At 44.2% G+C, this 26,501-nt stretch overlaps 1 protein-coding gene and 1 non-coding gene across 2 annotated transcripts; both read left to right on the top strand.

Moving 5' to 3' along the window:
* Positions 1 to 1,320: 1,320 nt before the first annotated feature.
* Positions 1,321 to 7,178, top strand: LOC104583566. The gene is made up of 2 exons (XM_010236133.3): positions 1,321 to 1,767; positions 6,041 to 7,178. Exons 1-2 carry the CDS (start codon positions 1,379 to 1,381, stop codon positions 6,060 to 6,062), a joined length of 411 nt encoding a protein of 136 aa, XP_010234435.1. The 5' UTR covers positions 1,321 to 1,378; the 3' UTR covers positions 6,063 to 7,178.
* A 14,185-nt stretch (positions 7,179 to 21,363) lies between these two features.
* Positions 21,364 to 21,469, top strand: LOC112272165. Its single transcript, XR_002965859.1, has one exon. It is a non-coding gene; the product is annotated as a small nucleolar RNA R71 (small nucleolar RNA).
* Positions 21,470 to 26,501: the final 5,032 nt, after the last annotated feature.

Below are 26,501 nucleotides of genomic sequence, written 5' to 3'. Positions count from 1 at the left end.
CCGGACCCGTTACTGATGTGCCGTGAGATATTTATGGCCCTGTTTGGTTGGGCTTAAAACTGCTTTTTGACTTTTGTCTTATAAGCCACAAAAGCACCTAAATAGTTGCTTTTGACTTTGGCTTTTTGCTTATACCATGATCTAACAATATCAAGTCAAATGTCCAAAGCCAAAACCGAAAGCACCTAATTTGGTACTTTTGTGGCCTATAATCTAAAAGTCAGAAAGCAGTTTTAAACCAAGCAAACAGAACCTAGACCGTTTTGTAGTAGTGACCATGAAGGTACAATGTCACCACGAACAACTCCACCGTCAATATAAACCTACGAGAACGCCATAGAGGTGCACCATCAAGGATTCGAACTTGCCAGACGTGTGTTGACATGAAGGTAGATCGCCATCTCCAGCCTTCCTCAAGTCATCTGAATGTGGCTATATGGTTGCCGCTCCTGACGAAGAACTCCACTTGCCCTTCTAGGATGGAAGCCTCCAAGGAGTGAGTAACATTTGAATGTTCCTTTTTTCTTTGGAAACATACTATTAGGGCGGTCATTGGGGCGATGCACCGCGCTGATAGAGCTAGCTGGTTGGTGATTCTGGAGAATGCTAAAGTGTGCAATATTACACTTGTTGAGTACTAATATATGAAGGGGTTTATTTTAAAAAAAAGAAAAATAGGCAACCAGTTTCTTAGATATGGATATGGCTATAGCTGGCCAACGGGTCGGGCTTTTTGAAAAAGCCCGGCGGCACGGCGTGCCCCGCCCGCTACGGGCCTGGCCCGGCACGGATTTAAACGGGACGTGCCGGCCCGCGACCCGCCTTGGGCCGTGCCTGGGCCTCAGACTTCAGCCCGCGGGCCGGCACGGCACGGCCCGTTTAATTTTTTTTTTCTGAAAGCCCACCAGCTCTTTGTCTAGTGGAATATAGCACAGGAACAAAATATGTGTAGAGAGGGGGACTTGAACCCACACGACCTCCCTTCGACAACTAGCTCTCCTAACCACCCAAACTACCAAATATTCTTGTCAAATAAGGATGCGCCACCTTTTTGTCCAGTTGGCTGGGCAGAAAAGTTACATGGACCAAACCTGAGCTGTTGCTGATTGTGAGGCCCACCGTGCTACACGGGCCCGGGCCGGCCCAGCCGGGCTCGTGTGCCGTGCCCGGGCTGGGGTTTCGTCGGAACGGGCCGGCACGGCATGGCCCACTTATAAGTGTTAAGAGGTGGGCCATACCGTGCTGGGCCCGGCCCGGCCCGTTGGCCAGCTATAGATATGGCCCATGTGTCATTTACTGAACTCACAAAGCGAACCGACCTTAGCTGAATATAAATCCAAGTCCTGGGGTCGAGACGCCATGCCACACCGCGATCGCGATGCCGTCGCCATCCCCTCCGCAGCCGTCGGCAGCTCCACGAAATCGATCCAAGTCCAAGGGGAAATTGACCGTCCATGTCTCGGTGTTCAACCTGATGCCGGCGCCGGCGCCGAAGCAGGACTGGGCGGAGGACCTGCCCGTGGACACCGTCGAGCTCCTCATCGGCGGCGCGGCGGGGGTGTGCCGGTCCTGGCGCCGGGCCGCGCGGGAGGAGCCCGTGCTCTGGCGCCGCATCGACATGCGAGACCCGCGCGTGCCGCCCTTCCGCCCGCGGGTCAGCCTCGGCATCATGGTGCGCCAAGCCCTGCGGCTCAGCGCCGGCCAGTGCGAGGGTTTCTATTGCGGCGAGTACCTCCACGACCAAGTCCTCCTCTGCCTCGCGGAGCAGTAAGATTTCTTCATGCATCGCGGCACTGGTTTTAGGATTTCTAATCTATTTTGGTTCAAGATCAAGTTAGGAAGGCATATCAATCATGATTCGTGAATCACGACAGCTTAAATTGGTAGGGATTATTAGGGATTAGGAGCAACACAGCTTAAATTGCAGCACTCCTTTGTTTTTAACAGGGGTAATTTCCTTGCAAAAGAAAATCCATTCAATGTTGTTCTGAAGAGGACTGGGAGACTGTTGATTACCTGAAAGGAATTTACTTTTTTACAGTAATAAGGGCTCAGCCCCCGTTTTCATTAATGAAAACATATAGTTCACAGTTGTGTTATGTAGTTAGAGGTCCAAAACATAAAAGTATAGCAGGAGCTTTCAGAAACCCGCAAAATAGAACAAGGAAGTAACTTGGCAGCAACATCTTCAGATAGCGCAGACATCCTGGATCCCACACCATCCTTTGTAGTTCAGGCCGCGCTTCTCAAGTTGTTGTCGCCTTCCACACAGAATGTACCCGAGATACTCCAGAGGTGATGAGCGATAGCTTGGATGCTTCATCCCTCAGCTTATCCCGATCCCCCTCCTTTTTGTAAATCAGCCCAGAAGTTCATCCAGTAGCAAACAGAAAACAACAGGTTAGTAGGCGCCTTAAGAACTATACCAGAGAAACAAGAAGCATTCCTACTCTTCCAAATGGTCCAGCACAAGGCGGAAACGCCCACGGCAATGAGCCTGCGTTGCCGTCCTCTGAACTGCAGTATCCAAATTGAAAGTAAATCTTCAACCGAGCTGGGACCATTGTTAATCCCGAAGGAACAACACATTATACTCCAACACACCTTAGCTGTAGCACATTCAAAAAGAAGATGATCTATACTCTCCTGGGCTCCACAAAACTCACAGTTTGTAGGTCCTGTCCACCCCCCTTTATGCAAATTATCTCGGGTGAGAATGCTATTTTTACAAATTAACCACAAGAAAACCTTAACTTTCAGAGGCACCTTTATCTGCCAAAGTTGTACAAAAGGAACCTCTAACTGTCTATCCTTAAGTAAATTATACAAAGATTTAACTGAAAATTGACCACTTTTGGTCAATTTCCAAACACATCTATCCTGTTCATCATTAAGCTGCACTTCATAACACAACATCCTCAGTTGTGTCCACATTTCTAGAGTTTCTTCCCTAAAAGATCTTCTAAAGCTAATACAATGCCAATTAGAGTTCAGCACCTCAGCCACTGAGACAAACTTCTTATTCACTAAACCATATAATCTAGGAAATTGGAGGCACAAGGGGCGGTCACCAATACAGTGATCCTCCCAGAAACAGGTTCGGGCTCCATTACCAACCTTTTTCTTACAGCAATTAACAAAGATATTTTTAACCTGCATTAACCTTGCAAAAAATGAGACTGTCCACTCTTCAACTCACAGGTAGTTAACAAGTGTTTCTTAATATATTTTTCTCTAAGCAGACTTTGCCACACGCCATCTTCATTCTCTAATTTCCATAACCACTTACATAATAAACTAATATTCTTTATATCCAAATCAGTTTCTCCCAAACCCCCCTGATCCCTAGGCTGACAAATCTCTGGCCAGTTCACCAAGTGATACTTTTTAATCCCTTGGTCTTCTTGCCACAGAAGCCTGGCCCTAAAGAAATCAATCTTTTTTTTGACCCCTTTAGGAATTCTGAATAAAGAAAGCATGTAGCTAGGGGCATTGCTTAGACCAGCTTCCACCAGTGTAAGCCTCGCTCCTAGAGATAAAACTTTACCTTGCCAACAGCAAAGTTTATTTTCTACCTTATCTTATATTGCTTTCCAATCCTTATTATTTAGCCTTTTATCCTTAATAGGAATGCCTAAATATTTAAAGGGGAGGGTCCCCTCCTGGCATGTAAAAATACTAGAATAAGCATCTTGTCTTTCTACTGAATCTCCTAGACAATATACCTCACTTTTATGGAAATTGATTTTCAGGCCAGTTAAATGTTCAAAGATACACAAAATGAACTTTAAATTTCTAGCGCTTTCTAGATCATCTTCAAAGCAAAAAATAGTATCATCTGCGTACTGAAGGATAATTAAACCATCCTCCACTAAGTTAGAAGCCAACCCCTTAATCAAGCCTTTATCTTGAGCTCTTTTAACTAAAACAGCTAAGCTATCAGCAGCAATGTTGAACAAGATTGGGGACAGGGGATCTCCCTGTCTCAACCCTTTCCTAGTTTTAAAGTAAGGCCCTATTATATCATTAACCATGATGGCAACGTGTCCATCAGTTAAGGTACTCATGACCCAATCTATATATTCAGGGGGGAAACCTTTCATTTCCAAAACATTAAACATGAAGGCCCAGTTTATTTTGTCGTATGCCTTTTTGAAATCTACCTTAAAGAGCATGCAGACTTTTTATGTCTATGTAGATCATCTAAGCATTCATGTAGCATTATGACATTATCTAGTATGTATCTACCTTTTATAAATGCAGATTGTATCTCATCTACCACCTTATCAGCTACCATTGTAGTTTTGTTATGAACTGCTTTTGTAAAAAATTTAAACATGACATTAGATAAGCAAATAGGTCTGTACATTTGAATTTTATTAGCTCCTTGTCCCTTAGGCAACATTGTTATCACACCATAATTGAATCTAGAGTTATCCAGTTTTCCAAGGTTAAAATCCTTAAACATTGTAAGCAGATCATTACAAACTATCGGCCAAAATCTTTGATAGAATTCTATAGGGAATCCATCTGGGCCACTAGCTTTATTATGTGCCATAGAAAAGACAACGTTCTTAATTTCTTCTAAAGAAAAGTCCCTATTAAGCATCTCTCTATCTTGGTCATCTAGCACACAATCAACAGCTTGCGAAAGAGAAATAGGTAGCAAGTCAACAGGGCCAAAGAGTTCTTTATAAAAATTAGTGGCATAAGCTAAGATATCCTTATCCCCTTGGATCAGCCCCTCCTCTTGCTGGAGTTGGAGAATTTTATTCCTTCGCTTTCTTCCACTAGCCTTAGCCATAAAATAAGAAGTGTTATTGTCACCTTGCAACAGATCAGTCACCTTAGATCTTTGCATCCATTTAATTTCATTTTATTTGACAATGTGATTAAATTCTTTTTGTAAAACATTCCTACAATGGTAATCCTGAATTGTTAATCCTATAACTTCACTTCTCTTATCAATTTCTTCTATCTTGTCACTGATAACTTTCTTTTGCTTTCTAAAGTAACCCTCATAGTTGAAATTCCAACCTTTCACAATGTCTAGCTTTCCTTAATTTCTTTTGAATTATATCAGTAATATCTTTACCTAAATAATGTCCTTGCCAAACTGTACGAACCACATCCACTAGATCAGCCCTAGTTAACCAACTAAGTTCAAAGCGAAAAGGTTTATGAATTACTGGCCTAATCTGACCATCATTCACTACTAGTGGAGCATGGTCAGAAACACTTCTTACTAGAGATTTAACATAGCCATTGGAAATTTTCTTTCCCACTCCAAACTTACCAAGATTCTATCTAATTGTTGTAGCAAAGGATTCAGCTGATTGTTTGACCAAGTGAACCTGGCCCCAGCAATCTCCAACCCTTTAAAACTCCAATGTTCAATAATGGCATTAAACAAGAATGACCATTTGAAGGATTTACTTGCTTTATTTCTCTCACTACTTTTCCTAACTATGTTAAAATCTCCTCCCATCACTATGGGGAAAGTATTAATATTAACCACTTTAACTAATTCTAACAGGAAGCGTATCTTATCTTTAGAGTGTGCCGCCCCATATACATTGATAAGGTTCCACTTAAAACCATTATGTTTGTTCAGCACAAGCATCCTAATATGAAAGTCACCTTTATCTACCTCTCCTACTTCATATTTTTCCTCATCTATCCCCATCAACAAGCCTCCTGAGGCCCCTCTAGAGGGAGCCCAGAACCAAATAAATTTCCTTCTGCCAGTCATACTATTTAGCCAAAAATCAGAAAAGGTTTCCTTCTTAGTTTCCTGCAAACAAATAAACTCTAGATGCTCTTCTACAATAAGGTTTTTCAGAAAGCCTTTCTTCTCTACCTCTCCTAAACCTCTAGCATTCCAAAAGAGACCTATCATTTTGTAGATGTTTTAATTTTTCTACTCCTAGTCCTAGGTTTCACACTTACAGATCTATGTGGACTTTTTTTCTTCCTTACTTTACTGCTACTTAAAGTTAACAGATCTTCTAAACTAAGAATATACAATGCCATCTTGTAGAGCTTTTACAGTGTTTTTATAATACGGCTATGATTGAACTTGTCGCGGGAGTATGCACACGGCTAAAGCACTTCAGATATGTTCCTAGATATATGAAAGCAACGTGCGTTTGTTGTGGCCTTTCTAGTGATGATGAATTATATGCCGACGACGGTGTAGCCTTTGCAATTGCAAGGATGCATGAGCTATGATCATTACATGTTATCGGTGACAATCTCAGCAATAAAGGGCTTGCAACAATCCTTGACAACTGCCACCACCTGGAGTACCTTAACTTGCTCGATTGCAGAAATATCAACATGGTAAAGACAACTTAGTGGAAAAGTGTGCCGGGGTTTACATGGATGGTTATGACTACTTTGAGTACTTTCCGCCTGGAAGATTCTATAGTGATGACCAGTGGCGGAGGCAGGAAAAATATATAGGGAGGGCTAGAATAGAAGGATGATTTATTAGGAGGGTCAAAGCATAAGAATATGAAGCTGATATGGTCAAATTGCAAAGATTATGCAGGCATTGAAGTAGAAATACGAAATCATAGAGGGGGCCAGGGCCAGGGCTGGCCTGGTCCCTGCCTCCGCCCCTGGTGATGACGATGCTTTTATCATTACTTCACACTCGGATTTTGGGGATGATGAGGTTTTCAATTTTTACTGCCTTGCCGGTGATGTTGATGACCTTGAGCTTGAAGAGGCTGAGAGGATTCTTGACTACAAGAGCATGCGTAGGTACCTGAGCTATTAAACCAGTGTACACATCTTGATGTTTTGATGGAGCTGTGCCTGGATGTTTGCGGCCTTCTCAAGTGAATGATGGCTGCTGGTGTTTAATCTGTTGCTACAAATTTGCGACACTTGAGTTCTCTGGTTTGAGGATCTGCCTTTCTTCTTATAGTTTGGTACTTAATCATATAGATGTCCCCAGCCCTTTGGTTTACTTGAACCTGTTAAGGTGGCAAAGCTGGTGCCTGAAATAAGAACAGCTAGCACAATGTGATGATCCACATGTTCGAAGTGCTTCTGTAAGTTCCCTTAAAAAAGTGCTTTTGTAAGATGTTCCTGAATGAGGTTATGGACAAAATACTGTGATCAAGGTTCATGATTGGTGTTTGTCAAGTTAAGACATGGTGATTGCCTTCTGTTTGCAAAAAAAAAAATCTTTTCTTCTCACATGTTTCATTGATCTTGCCGCTAAAACACATGTAGTAGACGTACAAAACAAAAACGACTTTACAGAAATTAATCATAATTGTGATTGTACCGTTTTGCCCTTGCGTTCCAAGTTGTTGAATCAAATGCACACAAGAAAATCCAACTCACAATCCAGATTTCATTCGACTGAATAGAAAATAGCAGACTGCAGCATGTACGAATGCAAGTTTGTGTGCATTCGGTATTGAATTATTTTTGTTGAATATCATTTTGAAATAATTTTTAAAATTTCAGTGTGAAAAAAAAATTGTTACTGATTTTTTTTCGAGAAAACTTTGCGTCTCGATGCATATATTAAGAAAGAGAGTTATGTACAAGCCCAAGAGGGCAACACCCAGAGAATACAACGCTACACAACTAGGTGCTCGCTGGGAGCAACGCTCCAAGCCCAACCGCCCCTGCACGTGCCCGGAGCCTAGCGTCAACCTTGATTTGGTCAGCAAGGGAGCCGATATTGGGGGTCGCATTGTCAAAGACGGCCGCGTTGCGATGCTTCCAAATCCACCAGGCCGTAAGCATGATGATCGACGGAGGGCCCTTTCTAGCCACGGAAGGGGTGGAGCGGACGGATGTCTGCCACCAATCTGCGAGGAGACACCAGTGGTCGGTGGGGCGCCTGTGGATTGAATCCAAGAGAGAACCTCATACCATACTGAGCGGGAGAATGGACAATCGACCAGGAGATGATTCATGGTCTCCATCGACTGGTCGCACAGCGAGCATCTCGGGGTGTGAGCCAAACTGTGACACGCCTTCCACTCCGCTGTCTAGTAGCGGTCCTGACATGCCAACCAGAGGAAAAACTTAACCCGTGGCGGTGCCCAGGACTTCCAGTTCAGCTTCCAGGTGTCTGAGACAACCCCTCCACAGAAGAGACTGTGGTAGCATGACTTCGAAGAGTATTCGTCGTTGGCCGTCCATCTCCAGTGAAGGACATCTGCCGCATCCGAAAATTGGATCGTGCGGACCTTTTCCCAAATCTCGATATATTGCCACAGAGCAAGCGGATCTAAAGACCCCTGGATGTCGTGTAACCAGCGTCTATCACCAAGAGCTTCGCGAACGGTGCGTTTCTTCTGGATGTGTCTTGGGACCAGCAGTGTGAGGTTCGGTGCCAACTCTGAGATTGCACGACCGTCCAACCAACAATCCTCCCAGAATAACGCAGATTCGTCGTTGCCAATTGACATCCAGGTGGAAGCGAAAAAGACACTTCTCTCCAACTGAGAGAACCGTATGTTTAGACCACTCCAAGGGCGGAGGGGGTCGGTCCTCATACGCCACATCCAACGAACGCGAAGGCTGACGGCCAGTCTGGAAAAGTCTAGGAAGCCCAACCCGCCACAGCATAGCGGTCTGCAGACTCTGGACCAATTGACGTGGCAGTGACCGCCCCTTGCCTCATCCCAACCAGTCCAAAGAAAACTGCGTAGGATTTGTCCACCCGCTTTTGGACCTTCCGGTAAAGACCCAAGACCAGCATCTGGTGAAGGGGAATGGCCGATAGGGCTGACTTGACCAAAGTCAAGCGACCAGCCTTAGTCATCATCCCCACTTTCCAAGTTGGAAGGCGGTCGGCGATCTTGTCGATGAGCGGGCCAAACGCCTCTGCAGAAGGTTTCCGGATCGCCAAGGGGATCCCCAGGTGTTTCACTGGGAAAGGGGCCAAGGCACAACCCATCATGTCAACCGCCGCAGCAGCCTCATCATCCATGCAACCAATTGGGGTCACCGAGCATTTGGAAAAGTTAGTGTGTAGCCCCGATGCCTGCCCAAAAAAGGCGAGGAGCCGGCGGACCGTCAATAGCTCGGAGCGGTCCGGGTGGCAGAAAATGATAACATCATCGGCATACAGGGACACGCTTGTTGATAGATGGCGATCTGCAAGGCGCCGGAGAATGCCCAGCTCGGCTGCTCGGGCAAAAAGCCGATTCAGCGTGTCAATCACCAACACGAACAACATGGGCGATAGAGGGTCTCCTTGCCGCAGCCCCTTCCGGTGCCAAATTGGTGGTCCCGGTTCCCCATTGAGGAGAATGCGGGTGCTCGCAGACGACAGGAGAATGGCAATACACTCACGGAACCGAGGTCCGAATCCTGCATGCCATAACACCGCGAAGAGAAGGGCCCAAGACACTGAGTCAAACGCGTGGGCAATGTCCAACTTTAGCATAGTGCGAGGTTCCTTGAGCCGATGGAGAAATCGGGCCTTTTGCTGCACCAACATGAAGTTGTCGTGATACAACGCTTCTTGATGAATGCGCACTGATTCTCGCCAACCAAGGAACCCAGCCTAGGAGACAAGCGAAGCACAAGAGCTTTAGCCACAAGTTTGGAAAACGAGTGGATTAAACTGATTGTTCTATATTCTCGCAAGGTCGCGGCGTCAGGCTTCTTAGGGATCAGCACCATCAATGCCTGATTCAAACCCTGGAAGCCATGACCGTGCAAGGAATGGAGCTTGTCGAAGTCTGCCATGACGTCCGTCTTGACAGTGGCCCAGGAAGCCTGGAAGAATTCGGAAGTAAAGCCATCAGGGCCCGGTGCTTTCCTAGAAGGCAGAAGCCGAATGACATCCCACACCTCCATCTCCGAGAAGGGAGTTTCGAGCTCAGTCAGGTCAGCCATACTCGTCCCTAAGAAGTCTAGGTTGAGCGAGAACTCACGGTTCTCGGCCACCCCCAAGAGGTAAGAGAAGTGGTCAGCAGCTGCCTCTGCCATGGCCCCATGGTCAGAGAGGACCGTCCCATCAACCGCGAGACAATGGATGGCATTCCGCTGTCTTCGAAAAGAGGCGTGCTGGTGGAAAAAGGCGGTGTTGGCATCTCCCTCTTTGAGCCAAGCGACCTTCGAGGGTTGACGAGCAATGGTGCGCTCAAGGGAGGCGAGTCCCGAGTAGGTATGCTTGAGACGGGCGCGCAACTCGCGCTCCGCCACTGAAAGACGGCAGGTCTCCATGGCCACTTCAAAACGAAAAATGATCTTCCGTGCCACCATTAGCTGTTGTTTGACACAGCCAACGTGCTTGTTACTCCAACTCATCAACCGCCTCGCGGTAAGTTTCAACCTAGAAACCAACCGCTTGAAAGGGTCGGGCTCAGGATCTGGGGTGGCCCAGGCGTCAGCCACCACCTCGGCAAATCCGTCAAGCTTAACCCAAAAACTCTCAAATTGGAATCGCCGACCAGAGGACGCCCGTGGCGAGCAATCTAAGAAAAGTGGGCAATGGTCTGAGATCGTAGTGGAAAGACAACGCATCGAGAGTCTGAGTGCAACTCTTCCCAATCAACTATGCAGAAGACACGGTCAAGTCGCACAAGAGTAGGGGTCTCCCTCTCATTCGACCATGTGTATCGGTGACCGTGCAAATAAATCTGCTTGAGCTCGCAGTCGTTAAGGAAGCAGCGGAATCTTCCCATCATGCGGTGACGGAGGTTGCCATTGTTTTTGTCCTCCTCGCAATAGATGAGATTAAAGTCACCGCACACAACCCAAGGGCCCGGACGAGAGGCACGCACATCTCGAAGCTCATCGAGGAAAGCAATTTTATCTACATCATCCTGAGGGCCATAAACGTAGGTCAACCACCAGGGCGAGCCATGGGAAGGGGTGACAATACCCGTGACGCTATGCTCAGCGAGAAGAGGGCTGCACAACTGGGTGTGTGGCTGTTCCAAGCAATCAAGATCCCTCCCCTAGTATTAGTAGCTGGGAAGAAGAAATAATCATCAAAATCCGCGCCTAAGGCGTCCATTACCAAGATAGTGTTGGAAATATGCCCTAGAGGAAATAATAAATTCGTTATTATTCATATTTCCTTGTTCTTGATAAATGTTTATTATCCATGCTATAATTGTATTAACAGGGAACTAAATACATGTGTGGATAAATAAACAAATACTGTGTCCGTAATACGCCTCTACTAGATTAGCTCGTTGATTAAGACATGGTTAAGGTTTCCTAACCATACATGTGTTGTCATTTAATAATGAGGTCATATCATTAGGAGAATGATGTGATGGACAGACCCAAACCTAAGCATAGCTTTTGATCGTGTCACTTAAGTTTAAATTGTTAATGCTTTCATTATGTCAAGTATCATTTCCTTAGACCATGAGATCATGCCACTCCCTAGTACCGGAAGAATACTTTGTGGACATCAACCGTCATCTCGTAACTGGGTGATCATAAAGGTGTTCTTCAGGTATCTCGAAAGGTGCTTGTTGGGTTGTATGGATCAAGACTGGGATTTGTCACTCCATGTGACGAAGAGATATCTTTGGGCCCTCTCAGTAATATAACATCTTAATGAGCTTGCAAGCATCTGACTAATGTGTTTAGTCACGGGGATATTATATTGCGGTACGAGTAAAGAGAACTTGCCAGTAACGAGATTGAACTAGGTATGGTGATACCGACGATCAAATCTTGGGCAAGTAATATATCGCGAGACAAAGGGAATTGGATACCGGATTAATTGAATCCTTGACATCGTGGTTCAACCAACGAGATCTTCGTGAAATATGTGGGAACCATTATGGACATCTAGGTCCCGCTGTTGGTTATTGATATGATCATGTTCACATGTTCTCGAACCCGTAGGGTCACACACTTAACGCTTAATGTTGCTAGGGTTTGATGAGATAATAGATGGTGATATCGAATATTCATTCGGAGTCTCGGATGGGATCTAGGACATCACGAGGAGCTTCGGAATGGTCCGGAGATAAAGATTTATATATGGAAAAGCTGTTTCAGGGTTCCGAAAAAGTTCGGAGTATTTTCGGTATTGACCGGAAATATTCTAGAAGGTTTTGGAAGTTCTAAAACGGAAGTTCTCCCCCTCGTCTTGCTGGATCAAGAAGGAGGAGACGACATCAAGCCGTACGTGTGGATACCAAGGAGGTGCCGTACGTTCGGCATTGAGATCGATCTCATCGAAAGTACCACTACGCCAACAACGATCCCGTGATCGTAATGCTTTGTGGTCTACGAGGGTATGATGCTCATAATCCCTCTCATTACTTACATCTAGTAGATATTATCTTGGGTTTCTTCCGCACTTCTCGTAGGAAAAATTTTGTTTTCCATGCAACGAACCCATCAGTGGTATCAGAGCTAGATCTATGCGTAGATGTTTTGTACGAGTAGAACACAACTTGGTTGTGGGTGTTGATGTTCATGTTGCTACCTCTTTTGTGCACTTCGGATTTTGCGGGATAGTGTGATGAAGCGGCTCGGACCAAGCTTATTTGTCATCGCACAAGAGACCGGTTCCGCAATTGACATGCAACTTGTATTGCATATGCAGCTGGCGGGTGTCTGTCTCACCCACTATAGTTGAAATCTGATTTGCAATGGGAGGCGTATATGGTTAATAAGCAATTTGTATATCACCGTTGTGGCTTTTGTGTAAGTAAGAACAGTTCTTTTAGTGCAGCCCCTAAAGCCACGTAAAACATGCAACAACAAAGTAGAAGCGTCTAACATGTTTTTGCAGGGGCATGTGATGTGGTATGGCCAAGATATGATATGATATATTTTATGTATGAGATGATCATGTTTTGTAATATTTCACGACTTGCATGTCGATGAGTTTGGCAACCGGTAGGAGCCGTATGGTTTTCTCATTAATTATTATATGACCTTCGTGTCAACATTTTAATCACCATGTAATTGCTTTCCTTTATTGCTAGTAGTAGCAATAGTTGGTGGAGGCAACTATACTTGATGCCTGAGGACCTTGGCGACAGGCTGGTGATGATGGAGATCATGCCCGTGCTTTGGAGATGGAGATCAAAGGCACATGAAGAAAAGGCCATATAATGTCACATTATTTATGCATGTGATGTTTATCCCTTTTATGCATCTTATTTTGCTTAGTTTACGACGGTAGCATTATATAAGATGATCCCTCATTATTAATATCAAGATAATAATGTGTTCTACCTTGGTATGCACCATTGCAAAAGTTCATCGTTTTGAAGCATCACGTGATGATCGGGTGTTATAAACTCTACGTTCGCATACAACGGGTGCAAGCCAGTTTTACACATGCAGAAATACTTTGGTTAACTTGACCAGCCTAGCATGTACAGACATGGCCTCGGAACACAAGGAACCGAAAGCTTAAACATGAGCCATATGTGTTGGGGAACGCGGTATGTTACGCTAGCACAAAATAAAATTTCTACCACTTCCGCCCGGATCAATGCTGTAGATAATGGATCACGAGATTACCACTAGACGCGCAGACCCGTAGCGGAAGTAGAGTCAATGTAGCGCGTCGATGTCGAGTAGTCGAACAGCCTGCTCCTCCTCGCCGATCCCACGAACAGTTCATCCAAGCGCCGCAGGTGTAGCGCCTCCGAGGTATCCACACGTACAGGGAGGAACTCCGTGCGGCGGACTGCTAGATCCGATCGCAAGGCTTTGGGCGTGGAGGTGTGACGGCCGAGTCTAACTCGCGTCTGGACTGGTGTAACCCTAGACAGGTTGGTCTCCTCCGCTTATATAGACGTCCCTAGTGGGCTCAACACTTGAGGCCCGTTAGGAGTCTAAGCCCGATACGAGTTGAATCCGATCCAACTCGGTTCCCACCCCTTAAGCGTGTGACCCTTCAGGTTCGCGGTCAGTCGGACATGACTACGAGCTCGGACTGCGGGCCTGAGTAACACCTTACTCGTCCACTGGCACCGACTCAAGTCGATGGTTGGTAGCGGCGCCTAGCAGCACGTGCCAACTCCCAAGTAACCACAAGGTATATTGACGAACCATACAATGTGTCATATGCAACATTCCTTTTGCCTCACAATATGTGTGTCGAGCTCAAGGCGAGTGCTTGTCATCCTTGTGGATAGCTCGACTCTCTTCTCGTTCCTGTGATACAGATTCCCGAACGGGTTAACACTTAACCCAAGTCGCATGGCCATGCTTTCCGAATCTGATCACTCGAGAGAGCCTAGAGATATCTCTCCGAACAGGAGGGGCAAATCCCATCTTGATCAACCATGACTCGCAGCATGCTTCTCAGCAAACCCGAAAGCTACCTTTATAACCACCCAGTTACGGAGTAGCGTTTGGCAACCCCTAAGTAGGCCGATTCACATCCCAAGCTCATGCGATGACCTCAGGTCTAGGACTGGCATATACATCGTAATTGAGACTAACAAATGACAGTCATCTCGTTGTGTCTCAGTGCGGGTCTATCCAACTCAACAATCTCATTGTCGAGTCCATGCTATCAGTCGGCAACACCTTGCCCTATGACTTGTGAAAAATAGTCATCATACTAATTCACATTGCTAGTCTAGGTTATGTGTCCGCATAACCTCAATGACCAGGGACCATTAGAACAATCATCATAGAATACATAGTCTCACAAACAAATCACGTATTTATTGATACATATCAGTGATGATGTTCAAGGACAATAACAATAACTCATGAATATATAGGAAATAACATCATCACATGATTGCTTCTAGGGCATATCTCCAACAATATGAATGATATGATCAACATGATGATGTTCACCATTGAAACTACTCCACCTCACGTGATGATCGGACTTGGTGTAGTGGATTTGAATCATGTGTCACTAAACAACCCGAGGGATGTTGATTTTAGTGGGAGTTCATTAGTAATTTGATTAGCTTGAACTAATTATCATGAACATAGTCTAATTGTCTTTGCAAATATGCTGTAGATCAATGGATCGTACTACGTTCAATATGAATACTCTCCTAGAGAAAGATAAACTGAAGTCCAATGGAAGCAACTTTACGGACTGGTTTCGTAATGTGAGGATTATCCTCAAAGCTACCAAAAAGGTCTATGTTTTTGATGCAGCGCTTGGTGCAGAACCCACAGCAACTAAGTCTGCTGACGTTAGGAACGTCTGGCTGACTCAATCTGAGGACCACAATGCAGTTAGGTGCGGCCTCTTGCTTGGTATGGAACCTGAGCTCTAGAAGCGTTTTGAGCACCACACAACATTTGCTATGATTGGGGAACTGAATACTTTGTTTCAGACCCAAGCCCGTGCGGAGAGGTATGAAGCCTCCGAAAAGTTCTTTAACTGCAGAGAGGGGGCTCCGGGCTTTATAGTGACGCGGTCGGCGAGTTTCGGGAAGGTTGGGAGGGGCGGATCCCGGAGATGGCGGCGCGCGGTGTCCGGCGCGGTCTCGGCGGCTTTCCTAACGAGGAAGAAAGCCCTGACAGGTGGGCCCCACCTGTCAGTGGCTACGGCGCGCGCGCGGGCCGGTTCGGCTAGGGCGGTTCTGGCGCGGTCGGTTCTGGGTCGGTTCGGCCCAAGCGGTCGGACCGGTCCGGTTTCCCTTTTTTTTTCTTTTCTTTTTCCCTTTTTCTCATTTCTTTGATAACTTTTGATTTTGAACTCCAAATTGGTCCAAATAAATTCCAGAAAATTTGTAAAATCATGTTCTATCATGATACAACTTTTGGGAGTAATTTTCCCTCAAAATAAAATATATAAAATACATTTTCTCTATAAATGCCTTTAGGGCTATATAACTATTTAAATAAAATAGTTTTTTTTTCAGCTCCAAAAATTATCCAACAATTATGGGATAGCTTATTTATGCAATAAACCCGTTTTATAAATAAACCTTATTGGTTTGAAGATCCAAAGCTCAAATGGGTGTAAACCCTAGGGTTTAAATTGAAATAAAATCTTTTAAAGCCTTTTGAGATTCAAATTTGAATTCAAATATGCAATTGTGGCATGATGCTCATGGATGCAATGCATATGAAAGGTTTGAAACTTTGGGATGCTACAACCATGAAGATCTCAAACTCATTCATGCTTTGCTCAACAACACTACTCTCCTCCACACAATCAAATAGAGATAAACTCTTAGAAATGGCATGTTTGGTGGGAGGAGGAATTACCGAAGAGGTCTTGGCCATAAGGCACTTGGGTGAGCGGTTCTTGTTCTCATTGGGGCAGTCGAAGAGAGATGGAAGTGAGGGAGCAATGGCAATGTCCGCCCTCTCCGTGGACTCTTCATCATCATCGTCTTCTTCTCCCGAACTATATTCCTCTTGAACAAGAAGCATTCTTGGTTGTCTCTTCTTCGTTGCCTTCTTGTGGAAGGAGGGCTTGGTCTTCCCCTTAAGTATAAGGCGTCCACCATTCTCCTCCCTCTTCTCATAAATACACTCTGCAACGAAATGGTTATTGTTACCATAATTATAACATTTACGAGATTTTTGACCTTTGGGTTTGGAGCTTGAAGCTCCCTTGTTGTAGTGGTTGTTGGGGTTGAAGGAGTTGGATTTGACAAACTTCTTGTTCTTCCAAAAAGCTTGAGCCGCAAGAGCCATGTGATCATTGAACTCGTATTGGCAATTTTCTTCCGTGATCTCAACCTTTTCTTGTTGGGGTGCTTCACTTGGAGTTGAGGTGAGAGTCACGTTGGCCTTCAAAGCAAGGCTTGAGCTTTGTGAGAGGAACTTGGCTTGAATGAGATTGTCCTCGGAGGTCTTCTTGAGAATATTCATAGTTACAAATTCTCCCATCACTTGACTTGGAGGCAAACTATAGTAGTCCGTTCTTTGCCTTATCATTGCGGCATGAACCTCTCGGTGTGGGAAGATGGCTTCTATGAATAGACGCTTCAGCCATTCATCATTGATGTCACGACTTCCGTGATCCTTCATCTTGGCTCCAAGGGTGATGACTCTCCTATAAAGCTCATCCGGAACCTCTCCATCCTTCATGAAGAAGTTTTTGCACTCATTGATGACCACTTCAAACTTTGACTTCCTAACACTCTCATTGTTATCAAAGTGATCACCAATGAGCTTTCAAGTATCTCTAGCGGAATCAACACCACGGACAAATGTTCTATACTCCAAGGGTAGAGCCTTTAGGAGTATTCCAATGGCATGCTCATTGAGTTGATTGTCCACATACCTCTTGGTGACAAGTTCTTTTGATCATGAACATAGTAACCTTTTTCAACAATCCTCCACAATTCCGTTGACGTACTCTTGAAGTGAGTCCTCATGGAATGAAACCAATCAACGTAATTAGTAGAGGTTAGCATGAGGGGTTCACCTTGATTATATATAGGTGGCAAATTATGGTGGCGATGATTATAATGAGGTGGAGGTGCCACCTCACTATACAACCCATAGCCACCCCTACCTTAGGATTTGGAAGCACTCTCTTCGCTAGCCTTAGCCTTGTTACGGCATTCGGCATCCGAATCTTCCTTAGTCAAATCCACCGCACTTGGTGGCTTGACATAGGAAGGCTCGGTAGTAGACGAAGATACTTTGTTAGGTAGGTGCTCACTAATATTTTTGTCCACACTATCAAGAGTAACCTTTTGCATGCTATCCAAAAGCAATTTGATGGATTTGAAAGTTAGTGGAGCATTATCATCTATCAACTCGATTTCTTGGGGTTTCACGGTGGGTGCCCCATCATCGCTGGCCATACTCTTAAGAGTGGTAAAACCCTAATTAAGAGACGAGGCTCTGATACCAATTGAAAGATCGGTATGGTCGGCTAGAAGGGGAGGCGGTGAATAGGCGACTAACAAATTTTAATCTTTTTCTTTTCTAGAAAGATACAAACACTTAACTTAGGATTTACTAAATTCTCTAAAGGTAATGCAACCCTAGGATGAAGTGCAATAGCCGAAGCAACTAGATAACAACAATGTAAAGGGTAAGAATGGATACCACACGAGAGACGAAGATTTCACCGGAGTTCCACCGATTGGGGTAGGTGTACGTCTCTGTTTGTAGGAGTGCTCTACCACAAAGGTAGAGATGCCACAAAGGCTCACTCTATTCTCCTCTCACGACACCACAAAGGTGAGTGAGCTCCACTAATGGCTTCCTTGAAGGCGAAGACCGAACCTTTACAAACTTGATCGGGGCTAGCTCCACAACTCAATTGGAGGCTCCCATTCCAATCCTCAAGCTCCACAATCCCCAAGGAAAGAGCTCAAGGCAACCACTTCCGTCTAGGGCTCCCAAATGCCCAAGAGAAATGAAATCCACAAGAGAAACAAGGAGAATCAACTTTGTGACTCGGTGAAACCCTAGATCTAGGTCTTCTCCCCCAATCCTCAAAGAATCAACAAGGGGAAAGCTTTATGGAGGAAGATCTTGTAGAATGATGCTTAGGGAGTTCTTGGGAGAGAGGGGGTTGTTCTTTGCTTCGTGCTCGGGCAGGAAACCCGTTAGGGACGAAGGGGTATCTATTTGGACTCCCCAAAATCTAACCGTTATGCACAGCGAGTTCCAGGGGCGGAACTTCCGCTGGTCACCGGAAGTTCCGGCCCTGTTCCGGCTCAACTTTCGGAAATCCACAATGGATTCTAGTAGCGTTGCGGACCTGGTCCGGAGGTTGGGCGGAAGTTCCGGGGTACCAGAACCCCATCGGAACTTCCGGACCTGAGCAGACAAATGCACACCATGTAGGTTCTAGAGTTGGTTCTCTCTCACTTTTTGGGTAGGCTTTATGTGGATGCAAGATGTTTGTTTATGTACGTGAAAAGCGATTCACCCATTGCCTTCCCATGTGGACTCCCTCTTATTACTACGGAGTTCCTATGACTCAATAACCGAAAAAGCCGCTAAAACTCCACCACTCTTCGTTTTCCAACTTGAGGGCATCAAATCGTTTTGCACCATTTGATATCAAATCTGAAATACTCAACGCACGATTAGTCCACAACACACGTTGTCACCACCACCAATATTAACTAGGAGAGAAATGCCCTTTCAATCTTCATTTTCTACCACTGTAAACCCTCCTTTCTTTGGCACTGTATGTATTGGGCTCACCCATTCACTATCTGAAATGGGATAAATCATCCCGGCTGCAAGAAGCTTAAGAATTTCCTTTTTGACAACTTCCTGTAATTTTGGATTTAGCCTCCTTTGTGATTCTCTTGATGGTCTACTATCATCTTCTAGGAATATCCTGTGAGAACAAACAGATGCATCTATTCCCTTAATATCATTAATAGAGTATCCAATTACATTTCAGTATTTTCTCAGAACTACAAGCAAAGCTTCTTCTTCTTTATTGCTGAGAAAAGCACTCACTATCACTGGATGTACCTTGTCCTTCTCTAAAAATGCATATCTCAAATGCGAAGGCAAAGGTTTCAGTTCCTCAACTACATTGGGCACCAGTTCAGAATCACACTCTGTAATTTCAGTTTCTTTGTCTTCATTTGGAGAAAAACTACAAACTTCACTAATCACAGGTGCAGCTGGTGACAGAGATAGGTCAGCATCAATTTCGATTCTACCTTGGCATCTTTCATAAGTCCCATTAACACAATGGTCAACCATATCAATTGAGAGACACTGATCTTGAAAGCGAGGTAAGTGTGTGGGATGCCTCATATCAAATTCTATTTCTTCATGCCCAAATTTAACGGTGAGTTTTGCTCCTGGGACATCAATTATAGCACCGGCGGTTGCCAAAAATGTCCTACCAAGTATCATTGCATCACTTTTATCATCCATTTCCAATATTACAAAGTCAACGGGATAGGCAAATTCTCCAACAACCACCGGAACATCAATTAGTATTCCTGCTGGTTTTTTGAGAGTTCGGTCAGCTAATTGAAGGGTCATTGAAGTTTGTTTGAGCTCCCCAAGTGAAAACATTTGGAAAGTTGATAATGGCAGGACACTCACTGAAGATCCCAAGTCACATAGTGCGGTAAACTTTTTGCTTCCAACAATACAAGGTATACTGAAACTCCCTGGGTCATCACGTTTAGTAGGCAAGTTATTATGAATAATTGCGCTACATTCCTTCGTTAAAGTCACAATTTCAGGTTCTTCTAAGCTTCTTTTCTTGGTAAGAAGTTCCTTGAAAAATTTGGCATACATTGGAACATGCAACACGGCATCCAAAATAGGAATTGTTATCTGCACATCTCTCATCATGTCCAAGAACTTTGCAAACTGCTTATCATCCTTGCATTTCTCCAATCTGTCAGGAAATGGAACTTTTGGATTGGAAGAAGAGCTCACAGATTTTTTTAATGCTTCCACTATTGCTGGCTCTTGAATAACTCCATCATTTTCAAGCTCTACTTGTGCAGGTGGTTCACTTTGTTTTGCTTGCTCATGAGCTGACATTAGAGTTCTCATGTGTGGTGGAATATAAGATACATGTGGAGGATTTTTCAGAATAGGTTCAACTATTTTTCCTCCCCTAGCTAGTTGTGATTGCTTCACTTGTGGAAATATATAGCTCCACACTGCTTTAGGTTAGCTTCTGGTTGAGCTGCCAACTTGTTCTCAGCTTGATTAGTTTGAGACTTTGGCAACCCTGCAGTGAGTTGTTGCATGGTCTTCATGAAAATTTCCAATTGCAATTTCATGGTTTCTTGCAATCCATTGAACATTTCTTTCTGAAATTTCATCATTTCACTAATGTCTGAAGACTGACTGGCTTGAAAATTATGTTGCTGCTGTTGATTTCCAAATCCTTGAGAAGAGGATGGAAATGAGGATACGCTTTGGTTGCTATTGTAGTTTGGCTGAAACTGATTTTGCTGCTGCTGAAACTGATTTTGCTGCTGCCGAAAACCCTGATTAGATGACTGAGAAGATGCAAACTGATTGTTGTTCTTGTATGACAGGTTAGGATGATTTTTCCAAGATGGATTATAACTTTGTGAAAAAGGCCCTTGATTCTGTGCATAATTTATTTCAGAGATAGATGACTCAGCACTGGAATAGAAGGTGCATTCATTTGGAGAATGTCCAGGAACACCACAGATCTGACAAGATGTAGTCTGAACTACTCAAACCATTGATGTGTTGTTACTATTTAGCATCATCTGAGTTAACTGCTTAGCAAATATATCTACTTGAGCTGCAACGGCATCTTGAGTGCGCAACTGATGAACTCCTGCTTGAGATGGGTGAACCGTTCTTTCATTTGACCATGAGAAATCGTGTGATGCCATGCTCTCAATCAGTGACGTGGCTTCTTCCAATGTTTTATTCATGATTCCACCTCCCGCCGCTGAGTCAACAAAAGCTCTTTTTGTTGTGTTAAACCTTTATAGAATGTTTGCAATAGCAACCACTGTTCTTGCCCGTGATTAGGACACATCCTGATCAAACCTTGATATCTTTGCCAAGCATCATGAAGGCTCTCTCCATCAAACTGAATGAAACGAGTGATCTTATCCCTGAACTCGGTTGCCTTAGTTGGGGGGGGGGGAATATCTCTCATAGAAAGCCTGAACTAAATGTTCCCATTTGTCCTCAGGTAGAGCATGATACCACATCTTGGCACCATCTCTCAATGAAAAGGGGAACAACTGCATCCGAATGGCTTCAGGTGGCACGCCATTATACTTAAGAGTATTGCAGTACTCCAAAAAATTTCTTATATGGGAATGAGGACTTTCCAAAGCAGACCCACTGAACTGATTATGCTGAACCATAGTGATAAGTGCTGGCTTAAGCTCAAAATAGTTGGCTTGAATTGCAGGTTGAAGGACATCAGTAGAAGCACTCTGATCCTTAGGAATCCAAAGATCACGCAACAATGGTTTATCTCCGATTTTGTTCTTCTTGCGCTTCTCAACTTCTCTTCTTCTTTCTCGGAAGGTTCTCTCGATTTCAGGATCAAAGGGTAATAGTTCTGTTTCTTCGTGTTGCAGCATACAACAATTACCTGAAAATAGAATTTAAGTTCTTCTGCACACGAGCACTGACAAGAACTTGTTAAGGGTTAGAGCAAGATAAACTAGATTGATGTAAGGTACTGAAAAGTAAATCACACGGCCATGCTATTTAAACAAACAAGAAGTCTAAATAAAATAAAAATAAAAATAGCCAAGCCTGTTATACTCCTCAACCTACTAATATTTGGTCCCCGGCAACGGCGCCAATTTGATTGAAGCAAATATAGTAGTTTTTGTCGAGGTTCTCCACAGGGACTAGGCAGCGACAACGATGCTCGGTTAAAGCTAGATCACAGGAAATGATTTTGGAATTTAAAACAAACAAAAAGAAGGTTTCCCACTCAAAAGCAAGACAAGATCATCTACCACGAAACATCACAAGCAATGATCCAAGATAGGGATAGAAACAATTATGGGATTCAAGGTACAGGATGACTGCAATATTTTTGTGATTTTCGTTTTACTTTAGATAATTAAAACACTAGCACAAGTAAACATCAAGACAGGGGCAGAAGAAATTTATAAGAGATTTGGATAGAGAGCAAAATAGTAAATTCAATGCCACAAGTTCTCATAGGTCAACTAAACTATACCACAGTTCACATGCAAGAGAAGATTAGCAGAGAGAAAGAAAGGGATAGAGTGAATTTTTCCTCCAGTCCATGTGAGAATTTTAACACAATACGAATTATTTTAAGTCTCAACTCTCAACATTCCAAAGATCAACAGCAGGCTCTCAACTCTCGTACACACAAACAGCAGGTAGAGAGAGAGAGACAGAGACAGAGAGAGAGAGAGATTAAACCAAAGGAGATGAGGCAGAAGTTGGAGAAGGGGAGGACATTGCAGGTCGTGGTCGTGGTCACACAAGCTGATGGTTCCTTGGCTGTTGATTTCTTCGGTGCGTGGGGGAGCAGCAGGTTGATGGAGACGATTCGTGCAGCCCGCTGCCGGCGGAGGCGGTCTTGAGGAGGAGCAGTAGTGGATCTCGGGAAGGGGCTGCAGTTAGCTCGGTGGCGCGCCGCCACGCTGGCCTGGCCGCGGCGGCGGCCGGAGGTGGAGCAGGAGGTTAGGGGAAGGGAGAGGGAATGCCAGGCTCAAGGGGATCCAGAGCAGGCCGGAGTTAGGGATTTAATCCCTTTGGAAGTTTTACATCCAGGCTCTTCTCCTTTTCTTCCTTTTTCACAAGTTGATCCTTTTCTCCTCACTTCAGCCCTTGCCTTCTTCTTTCCATGATGATCAGGTCCTTCGGTATATTGGTGCATCAGCAGCTCGTCCAATGTGAGATGAATATGTGCTTTTTCGCACTTAACTGCAAAATAAATTAGAACAAGTTGTAATCATTCTTTTTTAGATACTTGTACCGTTTTCAATGTATTTAAGCTCAAAGCAACACGGATCTGTGACAAAAAGATACAAACTACATAATAAAAACACTGCAAAAATAGCACTTATCAGCGAGCCCACAAAAACGAAGCACGCCGGCGGCGATTTCCTGCTGCCTGATGTTGCCGCCGGCGAGAGGAACGCGGCAGAGCCTCCTAGGGTAAACCTCACTCTGTCTTGTGGTGAGAGTGAGTGAGTTGGGCTATTTGTCTGAGCCTCCTCATTTGTCCATGTAATAGCCCAACAAGTCACGTGACAAATTTTTTTAGCTGCACATTCTTCTTCTTTTCCTCAAAATGAAAAAGGTGCACATTCTTCTTTTTGACCTCACTCCAATCTTTTTGTTCTCTGAATATTTTTAATAGCTCAGTGTTAGCTGTCATGAAAATAATCTTCCCAAAGACAGTGCTGACTAGTTGCCGGAGAAGCGCGCCGTGCATGAAGAGAGACCTTTTGTTGTTCTTGGAGTGGCCATCAGCTCAGCTAGAAAGTCTTCTGCCGTCTTGGAGCTGCCAGTTTGATTCCGGATAAGAAACTAAGTATTCTAACAGATTCGGACCTGAATGGATGTGTTCTTCTTTGATTCCGGATTCTTCCTATTCCCATCAAAACATCGACCATGACAAGGGGTTGCATCACATGCTATTCTGATGACTACCCCCTCTCCTGATCTCCCAAAGTTAATTCTTGGCATTGTACATCATGGTATATACATATGCATCAAGAAAGAAAATGTGGATCGACTTCTTGCCAAGCTATGGTGTAGAAATCAGGCCGACACATGCCTATTTATGTACCTAGATATGCAGCAATTAAGCATGCCGGCCCCTGGAAAATTTTAACCAAAGTTTGTACTTGCTGCAGGTTAATGATATACATGCATTAATTTATGACCCCAAATAGGTACCATATATGTGTAAGCTCGATGCCAGTACTCTCGCAGGTGGGCAGGCATATGTGGATCATATCGTAGTCAGATGCCAAAATTCCGGTCGTTCGTTTCTACATAGCTCATTAACAACAAGAGTAGAGTGCGATGTTTATATTTATTTTTTAAATGAAACGTTTTATTGATATCAATGCTATATGAAGCGAGACAACCAAATAATAATTAATATGGAGAAAGGAACACACTATCTAGCTAGGTTGTTCACGTGGCAACATATGCTGGAAAAAGGAAGCACGTGGGATTCAACATCTAGTTGTAAATGGGCATTGTCTCAACGAGTGCGAGTTATTACATTCACCAACTGTTTTCATAGTACCTAACTTATGGCTGAAAAATAGGTACTACCCCTCCGATTCAGTGTCATTGATTTAGTACAACTTGAAGTACTATATACAGAGTTCTGCTATATATATGCAAGCTCGTAGCTGCGTCATATATATGTGGATCATTTCATAGCCACATGCCAAAACCCCAGCGGTTAATCAATAAAACTCCATTGACAAATGACAATAGAGGCCAGACTCAGACAACTACATGAAGAAAGGAACACCCTGTCTACCAAGGTTCAAGCGACGACATATATTGGGAAGAGGAGGCATAGGGAAATCAACATCTAGTTGTAAATATGGGTGCCGGGCTTGGGACATGGTTTCACGGAGTGCGAGTGATCATTACATTCGCCGGCCGTTTTTGTGGCACCTGCAAACGGCAACCGCCAGCTTGCCCTCTGTGTGATCAATCTCCTGAAATGATCGATCATCTCCTGGTGGGTTGTGTGGTTGCTCGTGCAATCTGATTCAAGGTTTTGACCATCTGGGACAGAACCAATTGGATGCCGTTCCCTGACTCAGTGGTGGTCCTCTCCGAGCATTCAGGACAATGAGAGGACGCCATTTGCTACAAGCTCGACCTTGGTGTTCTGGACCATTTGGAAACATCGAAACAAGGTCGCTTTTTATGGGGCTGGCAATGCCAAGTGGCAACTCATTCTGGGTGAGATCCACCGAGAAGCATCGTTCTGGAGACGAGCAAAGCTAAGCTAATTGTTGACACTACAACATTTCTAGAGGTCCATGACATTCACCGATCGTCATAGGAAGTGGTAAAAATGTCATAGAGTGCGGTCTGTGACGTTATCTATGATGGAAAAATAACGTCATGGACCTCACGTCATAGACATCTCCATGACGTTTTTCCCCGTGTAATGTCATAAAGTTCTATGACAAACTGTCCCAATTCATCATGAGTTATGAGACCAAACATAATGAGGAATTGTCACAATTCGTCATAAAGCATGAGCCCAGCGCTTACGTGGCAGCCAGGTAGGCATGCTTGCATGCATGACACGTGGTGGGTTGATGTGGCAGACACATGTATATTTTGCTGACATGGCTTCCACGTGGAACTATTTGATGATGTGGATTTTTTGCTGACGTGCCAAAAACATGGGCCCCGTCCAAAAGCCCAGTTATTTTTTTGTCCCATTTATTTCTTCAGTTTGAGCCTGTTATTTTTTCCTTGAGGCCTATTTTCTTTTTAATCCCCAGGCTCTTTAGGTTGTTTCTTTTTTTTTCTGCTGTGCAGAGGCCTTTTTGTTGTTTTAAAATACAACACAGCCCATGTGCTCTTGGGCCAAATGTTGTAAAAGAGAAATTACAATGCACAAAAGTATTAGCCAACATCAAAGTATGTAAACAAGACCATATCACGAAACATTCAGCCCATAACACCATAAGCATCAAAGTGACCATAGGACATAACATTCAGCCCAAAGGGCCATAAGCACCAAAGTGACCACAATATGCAAAGTACCCTTCTAAGCATAGCATCTAATAATTTGTAACCTTCTCATCACATGACGAGACCAGACCAGAACTGAATGAAACTCTCAACAAAAGAGGTTTTTACTGGGTTTGTAACCTTCTCAACACTTGCCGAAGTAGGGTTCATCTGCTTTGAGTTTCTTCTTCATTGCTTGCATCTCTTCCTCATTCTTTACTCTTGCTGCATCTGCTTCTTCCTTTGCTTTCCTAGCTTCTTCTTGTGCCACCTTAGCTTCTTCATGTGATTTTTCCAACTCTTCAATCATACTACGCAGCTCATCATTCCCATCTCTTTCAGCTTCTTGCTTCTCCATAAGGCTACTCTTGGATGTTCTACTCGAAGGGATTGGCCGCAAACCAATACGCCCCAAGAATCTGTTA

Source organism: Brachypodium distachyon, chromosome 3, assembly GCF_000005505.3.
Source record: "Brachypodium distachyon strain Bd21 chromosome 3, Brachypodium_distachyon_v3.0, whole genome shotgun sequence".
In the NCBI taxonomy this organism is placed as follows: Eukaryota; Viridiplantae; Streptophyta; class Magnoliopsida; order Poales; family Poaceae; genus Brachypodium; species Brachypodium distachyon.
Note: the sequence above shows the minus strand (reverse complement) of the source record. Positions and strands in the feature narration are given on the sequence as shown.